Source organism: Phlebotomus argentipes, unplaced genomic scaffold, assembly GCF_947086385.1.
Source record: "Phlebotomus argentipes unplaced genomic scaffold, Phlebotomus argentipes genome assembly scaffold_18, whole genome shotgun sequence".
NCBI lineage: Eukaryota > Metazoa > Arthropoda > Insecta > Diptera > Psychodidae > Phlebotomus > Phlebotomus argentipes.
In genome coordinates, this window is record NW_026776177.1 from 7,040,491 (window position 1) to 7,052,677 (window position 12,187).

Below are 12,187 nucleotides of genomic sequence, written 5' to 3' on the forward strand. Positions count from 1 at the left end.
GATTAGAGTGGCTGGCAAAAAGACAGACCACATGGTGGATGTTTTATTAGTTGCGTGCATCGAACTGTAATTTTAATATAAACAGGAATTTATCGTAATTCCTCTCGCAAAGCGTCAACCATCGTCACATATATGTGCAGCGGGAAAATGCAAAAAGGGAGTAGCAATGCTGGGAGCTCGGCAATTGACTTGCGGTTTGTTCCTCATCACATCCACTCCCAGTTCGCGGGCAGAACAAGTCGCATTACACGAGAAATAGTGCCCAGCCCGCGAGTGTCTCTCTGGGCTGATATGGATAAAACGAGTCACCTTGCTTTCCCCGCGCTCACGATCGACTTCTTGGGTGCCTTTTTTCTCGCGCCATGCCATCCGTGCGCCAGAGATGGCTTGGTAGCTGAAATAGGAGCCAATAAATTGTCTTCCAATACTCAATTCCATTCCCGCGCGATTCGCAGGCCCCGATTTGAAGGCTCTCTTTCCTATTTCGCGCGCTGATTTGATTTCTGCGCACTGTTATCACGCGCTGGGATCTCGCGAAATGAAACACCTGACGTTCCATAAATCTTCCAATTGCCATGCAATGAAGAGATTTATTCGCATTCTTCTCCCACCGACTGTCGCATATTGAAGTGCATTTCTGTGTGCGATTTTCTCCCAGCCATTGCGTGCCTCTTTGTTCTGCTGCAATTTGTGTGCTGTTGTGTTGTTGCCAACGAAATCACAACAGGTATATTTTGGCCCGCCCGAGAAGTCTCTTCCCGAGAAAACCTTCCCTCTCTTCACGGTCCTTCACAAGGACTCACTGCGCTCTCGAGTGCAGGATCAAAGGACCGTAAAATTTCACGTACGGCACCTGCAGTTAACCTCTTATCTGGCTCACCCATCTAGAAGGTTTTCTGCATTTCTGCCCACACAGCCAATGACTTTGGGAAACTTTTCGGGACAGGTAATATAACCGAAGATAAGCAGAGATTGTTAACAGCACGATGACTTAATTGCATTTCAAACATTTCAAATACGCTCAAGTGGAATATTTTCTGCAACACAGAATTCAAGTTTAATGAGGTAGATTTTCAAGATTTGCCTGTCAAGTTTTAGGCCAGCAAGGGGGACACATTCTTATCAGAAGTGGTGTACAACTCAGCCGAAGTCTCAGGAAGTGTTGAAATGTTTCCAAGCAGCTTTTTTCGTATAAACTTGGCGTCATTTTTTGAAATTCCACTGATTTTTTGCTTAGGAATCTTAGAAAGCGTTCATACAAATGCTTTTCTAGGTTATGATACAAGTTCTAGACTTTATAAGTGTATAACCAGTATTTAAGCACATCAATTCAGTATAAAAAGATTGCTAGTCTTTAGAAGAATCAAGCATTTGTAATTTAGTTAAGAAGTACTATAAATTGCGCAAAGACGTAACATAACCTCAAAAACAGCAATTGGAACACAGAAAATGCTTAGTTTGAAAACTTTTTGTTCATTTTTAGATGGGAAATTGACTATTTTGAAATCGTAAGTGAGTTCTAGAAAGCTTTTCAATCTCCTAGATTAATTTTTTCGGATTTTGAAATGAAAATTTTTAGGTTATGGCCGAAAAAGATGCCCAGAAGAGCAGTTTAAGACCGATTCTTGCAGAAATCTTAAATGGAATCTTAAGAGATTCACTCTAAATTAATAAATTGTGTGCCTAGAAACCAAGAAGTTATTTTTTAGCTGCATTATTTTGCTCTGTAAAGCTAGTTTTCACTTATTTAATGTCCATTTCTGAGAAGAGGGCAATTGGAGTGCAAATAGCTCATTTATTGCAGGTGTGTCTGCGGGGTGTTTAGCTGGAATGGCATCTGAGATGGTCGGGCGAGATAAAGGTAGAATTTGAGAGGATTAGCAGGGCAGCAATTGAGGCGTCCTTCTGAAATGCCAAGCCTAGAAAATAGCAATAAGTCAGACAATCTCCCTTTTCTCCTGCGGCACTCAAAATAAGTCTCTTGTCCAGCCTTTGCCAACAATTTCGGGCCTTATTGTGTACAGCATTTCCATGGAAATTCCCTGTGTCACACGCACAATTGCTAATCAATCGCAGGGTGGTTTTGCTGTGCACGTGAAATAACTCCGTTTCCGGTCATTTGATGCGTCCTGTGAGTCATTTGTTGGGTGTGCAGAAGTCTTGGAAGTGCACAAGGTGCTCACAGACTCTTTTCATCCTCAGCCAGTGGTTTTTTGCCTCCTCTGCGCTCTCTGTGTGTGATGCAGAATTCTCCACTTAAGGCATTCTCTTTCCGTGCCTCTCTGTTTATTATATTCACATTTTCTCCTGTGTATATATTTCCTCATTTGCTCTTTGAGAGGATTCCTTCACGCCGCGCCAAATGAGGCGAAGGTGAAAAAGAGCAAGAATTCACAATTGAAAATACACAATGCACACAGAAGAGAGAGAGAGAGGTGATGCTAAATCCCTGAAAATTGCCCTCCACGCCGTGCGAGAGACACTTCAATGAGTAAAAATAGTTAATATATTGATTTTTTGTTTGTTCTGTGCAGGTGTCCAGTGTAAACAGCCATGAATGACTAAATGAGGTGGTTGGGAGAGTTTCTCACTCATTGCTGAGCAACACAGCGCGACATGGGAAGAAGGAACGGCAATTTAGCATTTTGCTACGCATCCAATTTCATATTCTCGCGGCGGAATGCGCGCTGTATGAAAATGGGGAGGAAAGCTGTACACAATTGACGATGGGCGCAACAATTGATTGATGAGCTGGAGAAATGTCTTTGAACACCAAGAGAAGTGAAATGAATGGACATTCTTGTGGCGAGTGTGCGTCATTTTAGTCGTGGGAACGCTGGTCTTCCCTGCAAATATTGAATGTTTCCAGAAATTTTTATTGCGATTCACCTCAAGTCTTCAAATATTTGTCCGGCTCGAGGCGATGCGACAACTGGACAGAGGATTATCAGTATATAATGTTGTGACACATCGCACAGTCCATGAACTTTCGGCAAAGCCCATCGAACACATCGCGGTGAGATTAGATGGAAATTTGAGTCCTGTGATGATCGTGAAAGTCCCGCGAATCACGCAGTTTTTAGGTAGTTATTCACCTCAGGTCGAGTGTGAATATTCGCATTATTGGCAACATATGAATAATGTCGCGGGCGCGAGGAGAAAGACAGAGGGCTGGAGGTGAATAAAAATGACCAAAGAAGGTGTGCTTATCGCCAATCAACTTGGCATATAAAGTCACACACTACGCAAGAAATTGACAGCAGCAGAAGTTGAAGTTGGGAGAGCAAATAGAGACGAAAGAAATGCTGCGCTATTTGCTCAACTCACGATCCGTGCACAATTGTGACGAAAAAGGCGAGGCTTCCAGTCTTGGCAGGATTTTTACCGCCGCACTCGTGCAACCAACATTCCATCCTCGATGCGATGATCGCGAGCCGCTGTGTCGCGGCTTCAATTCGAGGTCCATAAACTCCGCGAGCTCCTCATTTGCTCCACGACGGAATGCGCCCGTCACCTTATCAGTATGCTGCCCAGGTCGCCTTTTTCGTCCACCAGCTCTCTTCGCCCAGATCCAGCCGATGGCGTCAAATATCTTGTGATCTGTGCTCGCAGAGCCACAGAGGAATTCATGAGCTCCGCGGAGAGACACTTGCAATACACACGCCAACAGGTTGTCAGGGCGTCTCGGGCGGACTTCTCCGATTTCATAAATTGCCATCCAGTGAATGATGTGCAATGCGATGAGGAACGCGCTCATTTCGGCCACGATCGCGCTGTTTCACCACGACCGGGCTTTTGTTACAACTTCCAACACTCAGCGCATATTTGTGGCATTTCTTTCGCATATGCAAAGCGCGTTCATTCACTGCTTTTTCAGTAGATCAACTCCAAACCATTGAAAGCGTGATACTTTATAGAGTTTCAAGCATGTTCACTGCTTGGGAAATTCAACACCTTGTTCTTGATAATGTGCATTGAAAGCACTTCTTGTGTTGATATTGAAATATGTACCGAAAGCAAAGAAGTCTATCAAATATCTGTGCCTCTGAATGAAGGAAACGTAAGATGATAACTTCTGCTCCACTGAATTGATTAACACTATGGCTTTCGAGTCATTGGAAAGCTGATTACATTCTCTGAAACTCCCTAAAACACGTCAGTGTTATAAGATGAATTTGTTCTTTGTTTATTCTATAGTTTAAATAAATTCCTCAACCGCACCTTTGCGTCAATCAAACAATATTGGTTCGTGGGAAACACTTCAAATAGATAAAATAATCTTTCATTTGCACTAGTGATGATCAAAATCGGTGCAGAAACACCTGAAATATTGGTGTTTATTCTACAGTGAAATGATGGAAAAGATGCTTTTCATCGCATTCAATTGTGCTATTCGCCTGCACGCTGAAGCTTCATCTCCGCTGACATGCAAAGAGTGATGAATTGTGGTACGAAATGTGCCCAAGATCGCACATTGTTCCATTCAGTCTCGATCGACATCAATTGCTGACAATATTTATTGGCGCCTTGCGCAGGTCAAAGTGGCAAATGGTGGCACTTGATTGCTAATTTATTGTTGAGATCAGCAAATAAATAAATGCCAGTAATCTTCACGTGTCCTCCTTCCCAATCATGTGATGCTGATGTGGCAGAAAAGCACCACTTTTCTCAGAAGTCCGCGATGGGGGAAAAAAAGTTCGTCATCTGCTGAAGATTGTATGATAATGATTGTCAAGTGATGTTTAAATTAGCGCTAAATCTTCACGATGTCTCAATGTATATCCGGCTGGCTAATGCCTTGGCGGTGATTAGAACTCTTTTTCTCCTGCCACCTGCAATTAATCTCTCTTCCAGAAGCCGCACTGCAAATCGCGAACAGGTTCGCGAGCGCGCGTATAAGAAATCCAATAAAATATTCGCTCTCTCGGGCAAGATTCAATGAAATATCAATGCGTTTTTTTCATCAGAAAGCTCTCACGTGTGCTGCTGAATAGAGAATGAGATGACGGCGGTGATTTTCCTCCTTGAGGCCGGGAAATGCTCATTAGCTGGGCGACTGGATTACGCCGCTTAGACGTATTAATTATTATTTGTGACCACCGCGGGCAACAGCTGAATGTGACGGCTTTTTTCTCGCCTCGTTCTCAACTCACGAACAGGGCGATTCGCAAAAAAAGATTGCAGTTATATTTTCGCCAGAGAGATTCACGCCATTCGATTTGAGTGAAAGATTTCCCGCGCAAGCGGAAAAAGGTGGACGTGAGAATTGCTATCGCGCATGGAATAAATTTGGTGGAATTCGCGATTTGAGGTGATAATCAATCACACGATCGCACACCCTATTTGGCATTCATTGAATAAATTAAGCCAAGAGAGAGAAAAAACTCTGGCGCCTCTATAATAGTTGCAAAATAGCTGAATAAGAGTGTGTGATAAGAAAATGAGATTGAATGCTTTGTCGATTTCCGTTCTCATTTGATCAGCTTTTTCTCCTCCGTCTGTGATTTCTTCATTTTCTCCCTCTCTCTCTCTCTATAAATTCTATATTTTATGCCTTTTGTCTGACCCTCTCTTAACCTTTCATGAATGAATTTCTCTCTCTCTTTGGGTGAATTGATTGGCTCTGCGACTCTCTAGAGAGGCTCTTCAGAGAGCCTTGGAGAGCATGTGAAGATGGAGAAGAAATCTCTAATTTCGTCAAAGGACACAACACGAAAAGCCCTTCAATAAATCAAGCTGTGCGGAGAACGAACGATAAGAATCGATCTTTATGACTCAATGAACTTCTCAATCAATAAGATTTGTGGGTAATTTTTCTATTTGTCTTTCTCACATCGCGTCGAGCATTTTTTCGGTCGATTTTCTCCTCTTTCTTCAACATTTCGTAAACAAGTGATAAATATTGAGTGCGTGAGACTCGAAAATGTCTCAGAAAAGACCCAATATTGAATCATAAAAAAAACTTAACATCAACACTAATGACGACAACTTGAATTTCTTGAGCATGACTCCTTATCGCGCAAGGCGCTGTGAATTGATAAACATATTCTGCGGTTATTGACGCAACTTTGTGGTGTGGCTTCAGTGGCTAATAGTCATTTTGTATGCACTTGGCATCATTCGGCGCGATAGCAGTGGAAAAGTGCAACTGAATGCAGCAAGATTACGTCCAAAGTCGTATTTTTCCACGACCAGCAAAACCTCTTGCCTGCCTAAGGGGAAGATATTACGGCCAGAAGTGGTGTACAAGTCAGCGAAAGTCTTCAAAAGTGGAAACTGTGGAACTTTTCTGTTTTGAAAGCTAGTTTTTCAACCAATAAACAAATGTAACATTTCTACTAATTAGCGAAATCAGACATTTGCATGCAATAAAGATCAAAATTTCGTCTTTTAACCATAAGAAATACTACAAACTCTGTTATAGTTCAACATAACCACAAAAGTTGTATTTTAGAATCGAAAACTGTTAAATTTGATAGCTTTTCTGGTATATTTTTGTATCAAATCTGAAATTCTGTGTTCATTAGCGAATTGAACCCTTAGCTTCTTTCCTTGGAATCACTAAACAATTGCGTAAGATCTCTTAATAATATTTTTGAGGCTATGGTTAAGAATCAATCAAGAAAAGCGTTTTAAAAATAGATTATCGCAAACAAAATTGCCAGAGAACTTCAGAAATCTCTTAAATAATGTTGTAAAATAATTTTCAGGCTGATAGATTTCAGCCACATTTTCTCCCCCTTTGGCCTTCCTTCCAGAAAATGCTCAAGATGTTGGAAAAAGAGCTTTGTGTAATTGCTTTTGCAGCAGAAGAGTGAAATTTATCCACTCTCCGCTGCTAATATCGCTGAAATGATTGGTGTAAAATTGGCTGGAAAGACACTCATTCGCGCGATGCAATTCATGAATGGAAAAGTCCTGGAATGCCGTGAATGGAAGCGCAGTGGATCAATCACTGGAAAGGTGAGACGACGAGAGAAAGAGCTTTTTCTGGCCGACTGCACTCTCTCGCGCGGCTCTCTCTCTGGCCGCGACTGTGTGTGGGAAAATGCGGACACAGAAGGGGAAGTTCGTGGCGACTTCGGGCCGCAGTCTGTCAGTTTCCGTCGTGAGTCCCCTTTGCGATTGGCGAAGGGGCGGAGCCTCGGCGGTCGGGGTATAAAAGCGCGCGTGGGGGATTCGGAATAGTCACTTGAAGTGGAAGAGTCGTCGTGTGCATTGCGCATTGTTGAGTTGCAAGTAAGCGTTTCATCTCAGCCTGTAATCTGTGCAAATAGTCGTGAGATCTTTTTCGGGAATCTTGTGAGAGAAGAGCAGTTTGAGTGAAGATCACTTAAGTGACTCTGTGGAGGGAAATCGTGACGAGTTGGAGAATATCGGACTATCTTTTGGATTATACCGTGCTGACTTAGTGTGGAAGAGTTTTTATTATTGAATGAAAATGAAGGCGATCACGGCTGTTTGCTCCACGGGCGCCTCGGTGCCGGGCATTTCCGGTGGCCGTGTGGCGAGGCATCGGGACGGCGAGAACGCCGAAATACAGATGTACTTGTCGAAGCTGAAGGATCTCGTGCCGTTCATGCCCAAGAATAGGAAACTGTCGAAATTGGAGGTGATCCAGCACGTCATTGACTACATCTGTGATCTCCAGAGTGCACTGGAAATGCACCCGGCTGTGAACACCTTCGACGCCGCGGCCGCCCTCAACCAACCCACCGCGAAACACTCGACGCCGGTCAGCCCCAGACAGCCGCTCGGCGTCCGGCCGAGTCCCAACACAATCCTCACCACCGGAACCAATCCAGCCGCCAGTGAGTCACACCACCAAGTCAGCTCGTCCGCCGCGATCACGGTGAGTTTCACGGGCAGTTAAGGGCGGTTTTTTCCCACCCTCGAGTGCAAGCAAAGTCAATCAGCGGACGCGTGAATGAAGTTGTGAAGGAGAAAAAGAGCGTGAGACTCGGCAGAAGTGGCACAGAAAGCTCAACGCTGCGCGATTTCAATGTGAAAATTGAACACCTGCGAGAATTTGAAAAATTGTAATGTGTGAATAGCGCAATTCGACCATCAAAATGTTCTTTGTTCACGATTTTGTTAAATCGCCGTCTCGTGTGTGTGGTTTTTATTTCTGGGCATCGCGATGAGACTCGTGAGGTCTCCAATTCGTCTCTGATGATTAATAAACACGCATTGAGGGGAGAGAAAAAAAGATCACACCAATCAACAAGTTGGGCCAAAGGCGAGATTGTGGCCTTTTTTTTCTCCGCGAGCGTCTTTAGTTTTCTCTCGCCCCAAAGCAAAATATCTCCGGAGCTGTTGTGTGTATGTGTGGATAGTGTTATCAATGCAGCTGCAACAGTTCCACGAATCGCTCTCTAATCATCTCCTCTCTGTCTCGAATTCCCAATTGTGATGATCACATCCATCTCCTCTCAAGACTCTGTTTGAATTTGTGAATGTTTGCCTCGCTGCGGCGTGATTTTGGCTCAATAGCAAGAGTGTGTGTTTTATTTGTGAAGCAAAAGGAGAACACGTGCACTTATTTCTGTAACTGCGCGACAAACACACAAATTACCATGATAGAGGCATACACAACAGAATGGGGAATAGACAGAGAGAGCGATGGTGATCAGGGCCGGCAGCTTTTTTTCTATGCTCCACAGCATGCAAGTGTTGTGTCTCCTCAACACTGAAGACGATCACTCAAGATCGCGCGGCGGGGCGAAAAAATGGGAGCATAATTGTTAACACTAGAAGGCGCTTTGTGGCCACTGTGGTTAGATTTGAATAGCTAGCCTCGCTGTGTCGGCTAGAAATGCGTAGGCAATTTCAGAAGCTTTCATTGGGCGAAAACAGCACGAAAAAAGGTTATTTAGTTCGTGTTTAATTCACAATAAACCAAAAACTGTCCTCCGAAGCACTTGTCAACTGGCCAGAGTGGCCAGATGATAAGTAGAGACATCTGTCGGCTGTAAAAATGTCGTAAGAATACGAATGAAGACGCATTTCATAATGTGCAGCAAAATTCCAATTTGAGAAGCCAAATGCACTTTTCGATTAAAATCTCCAGTTTGTTCGACTGAAATTCATGTCCAGCGATATTCTAGTGTTAAGAAGACGCTGCAATAACCAATCGATTGCTGTGCATTGTGCCTTTTCGGCTCGCAATCGTGATGCGGAGCAGCAAATGATACTCTTTGCTACCTTTTTGCGCGCGCCTTTCTTTCAATTTTTCAATTACAATGGCAAAACTGATTTCCCGCATTTCATTGTTGGCTTTTTGCATACTTAATCAATTTCCATTCGTCAAAAATCAAATAGAAAGTTAACTCACTGGTGGCTCGACTGAGTCGCGAGCGCTGTGAGAGTTTCCAGAGCCCACAATTTATCGCGCGCGCTGATTTCAATTTCGACGAAGAGAGAATGTGTTGCCAAAGAGAGGAAAAGACTTCAAAATTGCCATATTTTGTGGGCCAGGCCGTTACAAGCTCAGATCGCAGATCCTCAGAAAACACAAGTGTTCACAGACAAAATGCTTTGGCTTTCTCAACTCTCCCAAGAGAGCAAAATATACACACAAGAGCAAATGAATGGCGAGAGATGGAGCAAATGGCAAAAATCTGACGTGATTTTATCTTGGAGTGAAAAATACTGTAAGCAACAGAGAAATAATGAGAAATTTGCGCAAGCAAAAGAGTCAAAGGAGGGAATAAAAAATTTTCCACAATTTTGTGGCTAAAAGAGAAAATTGTCGTTGGGCAAATGAACTCTTTTTCTGCACAAAATGCGAGAATTATGCAAAAGTTTTGCTGAGTTTCATCAACAAAAATCTCTACTAAACCACACACTCTGTCCCATTCGTATCGCAAACCGCCGTGATAAGCGCGTGAGTTCTATTGTTTGTGCATTTTCTCACTGGCGCGCAAGTGAATTTTCACACTGAGTTGTTTGTTGAATTTTCACACGAAGTCTCTTTCTCGAATGAGGTCGTTTCATTATCAAAAAAGCAGCAGCAGCGATGAATTGTGAAAAGCGAAGGGGGAAAAACTTGAATTTTTCCACGTGAGACTTGCAATGGTTTTGCATGGAATTTCATGGGTGATGCCTATAATTTTTTTACGCCGCCTATAAACATGCTTTTTAGTGCCTTTGCGACCGCGAAGCTCAACACGGAGTTGACAAAGTATGACCCAAATAGTGGAGTTTTATATTCTGCCGCTGGTCGTGGGCAAAAAGATGACACAGCGCAAGTAATGTGGAATTTATGCAGACGAATTTGTTTGATAGAATTTTTGGTGAAATTGCTGGTGTTTTATCAACACAGCGGAGTATAAAATGCTTGATTTGTAGTTGTGAAGAAGTGTTTTGAGCACTTTCCATTGAAATAAAATCAAATATTCTTGAGAATTCTCATGTTGTTCGTGAGATTTGCAAAGAAATAGACCTGAAATTGGTGCTTTTCGGAGCAAATTCTGGAGCAGGCCGAAAAAGTGGGCGGAAAAGCGCTCGCTCGGCGGATACGGTCAAATTGGTATCTTCCTCTCGTGCTGAGGATCACAATTGAATTGGAGAGACGAGTCTGTTCCACGTGCACGCTCGCTGCTCAACAACCGTATCCGGGACACGATGGGTGCGCGAGATCATTTGTGTGACTGATTGACTGTTGCAATTGCTCGGGGGGAAATTCACAGAGTGTGGTTGCCTCTTGGGAGTGCTCATATATAGAGAAAGGTTTCTAAATTGGGAAATCACAGTCGCAGATATTTTGACTTTTTTCCCTGTCATATTGACGTCATGAACTGTTAAAAAAAATACTCATTTTCCTCTCTTTCTCACTTGCAGACAACGTCAGAAAAGTCGGTGAGCAGCGATCGATTGGATCTATGTTAGGAATAAGAGCATCTTCTTATGTAATGTTGTTGTGTGTAAATAATAATGTGTAACCTAGAGACTGGAGACGATCACACAACGTTCAGCGAGAGAAAATTAACATTAAAGTCGAATACAAGTGTGTAGATTTCGTTCAAATTGTCATCGTCTCCTTGTTAGAACTGGGCAAGGAAAAGAGAGAGAGCGCGCAATGCAATTGTAAGTTTTATTTTTTTGAGGTGGGAAAATGTGCTTATTTAACACACAAAAGCAAAGAGAAATGATAGGAAGAAAGCTACACAAAGAATTTTTTTTTCTATAATGGACTTCAATTAGATTTTAGCGATTTTATGTTAGTTTTTGATTGTATAAATGATGAAGAAGTAAATGAAAAAAAAAATTGTTCTGTGATCGTAGATTATTTTGTACAAAGTGTAGATTACATGAAAAGGGATTTAAAGTACATCTTTATTAACAAAACTACAGAAGAATAATGCATAATTTCAACTACAAACAACCATGATTTTTGTTGCCGTCAATTTCACAAAGAAAACACACTTAATTCTACATAGATTTCATTCACCATATAAAATCCATGTGCGACAAAACACTTTCGAGCAGTATAAATTATATTCTTCACCCCGTGACTTAAATGTTTCTTCACGTGAATAGCGATTTAATTCTTAAGTAGAAAATTAATAATTACACAGATGAGACAAATCACATGCTATTGTAAAGAAAGAGGAGGCGAAAAAGATGAAAAAAAATCAATTGGATAAAAAGATGAAGAGAGCAAATAAAAATCTTGATGAAAAAATAAAACATCCACGACTTTCAATTGCGCGGAAGCCGATTAATTCCAGAGTGAGAAATTTCACCACTAACGACCGGATAAATTTGGGAGTCTCGGCGTCAATTAGCCCGATCAGTCGCTTTCCCAGGTAACTTTCGGCCGAGCGCTGATGTGGCAGCGAAGGAATTCCTGGGAAACAGAGTGTTGAGCATTGCCGAAAAAAGGCGCGTAAGAGATTCTGGTCAGGTGTACATTCCATTCCCATTCGGTATTCTTCTCACATTCTCTCTCCACTCTTCGCTCAATCTCTGTCAATTTGGAGAAACATGAGAAATTATGTAAAATTCCTCTTGGGAAGAGAAACACGATGAACAGTGACGGAGAAAAAATGAGTCAAAAGTCTTCACAACACTGCGAGAAATCGTCCGTCAAGCGAACCGAAAATCTCGGCTTTTGGTAAGTATTTGATTACTTGTATTACTTGTGGCTTTTCAAGCGCTTTCTTGTTCACTGAATAGTCTAATG

The 12,187-nt window shown here is 42.4% G+C and overlaps 1 protein-coding gene across 1 annotated transcript; it reads left to right on the top strand.

The window, feature by feature from the left end:
• The first annotated feature begins 7,192 nt into the window (after nt 1–7,192).
• On the top strand, nt 7,193–11,643 carry LOC132260129 (protein extra-macrochaetae). Its single transcript, XM_059758072.1, has 2 exons — nt 7,193–7,852; nt 10,843–11,643. Exons 1-2 carry the CDS (start codon nt 7,436–7,438, stop codon nt 10,888–10,890), a joined length of 465 nt encoding a protein of 154 aa, XP_059614055.1. The 5' UTR covers nt 7,193–7,435; the 3' UTR covers nt 10,891–11,643.
• The last annotated feature ends 544 nt before the right edge of the window (nt 11,644–12,187 follow it).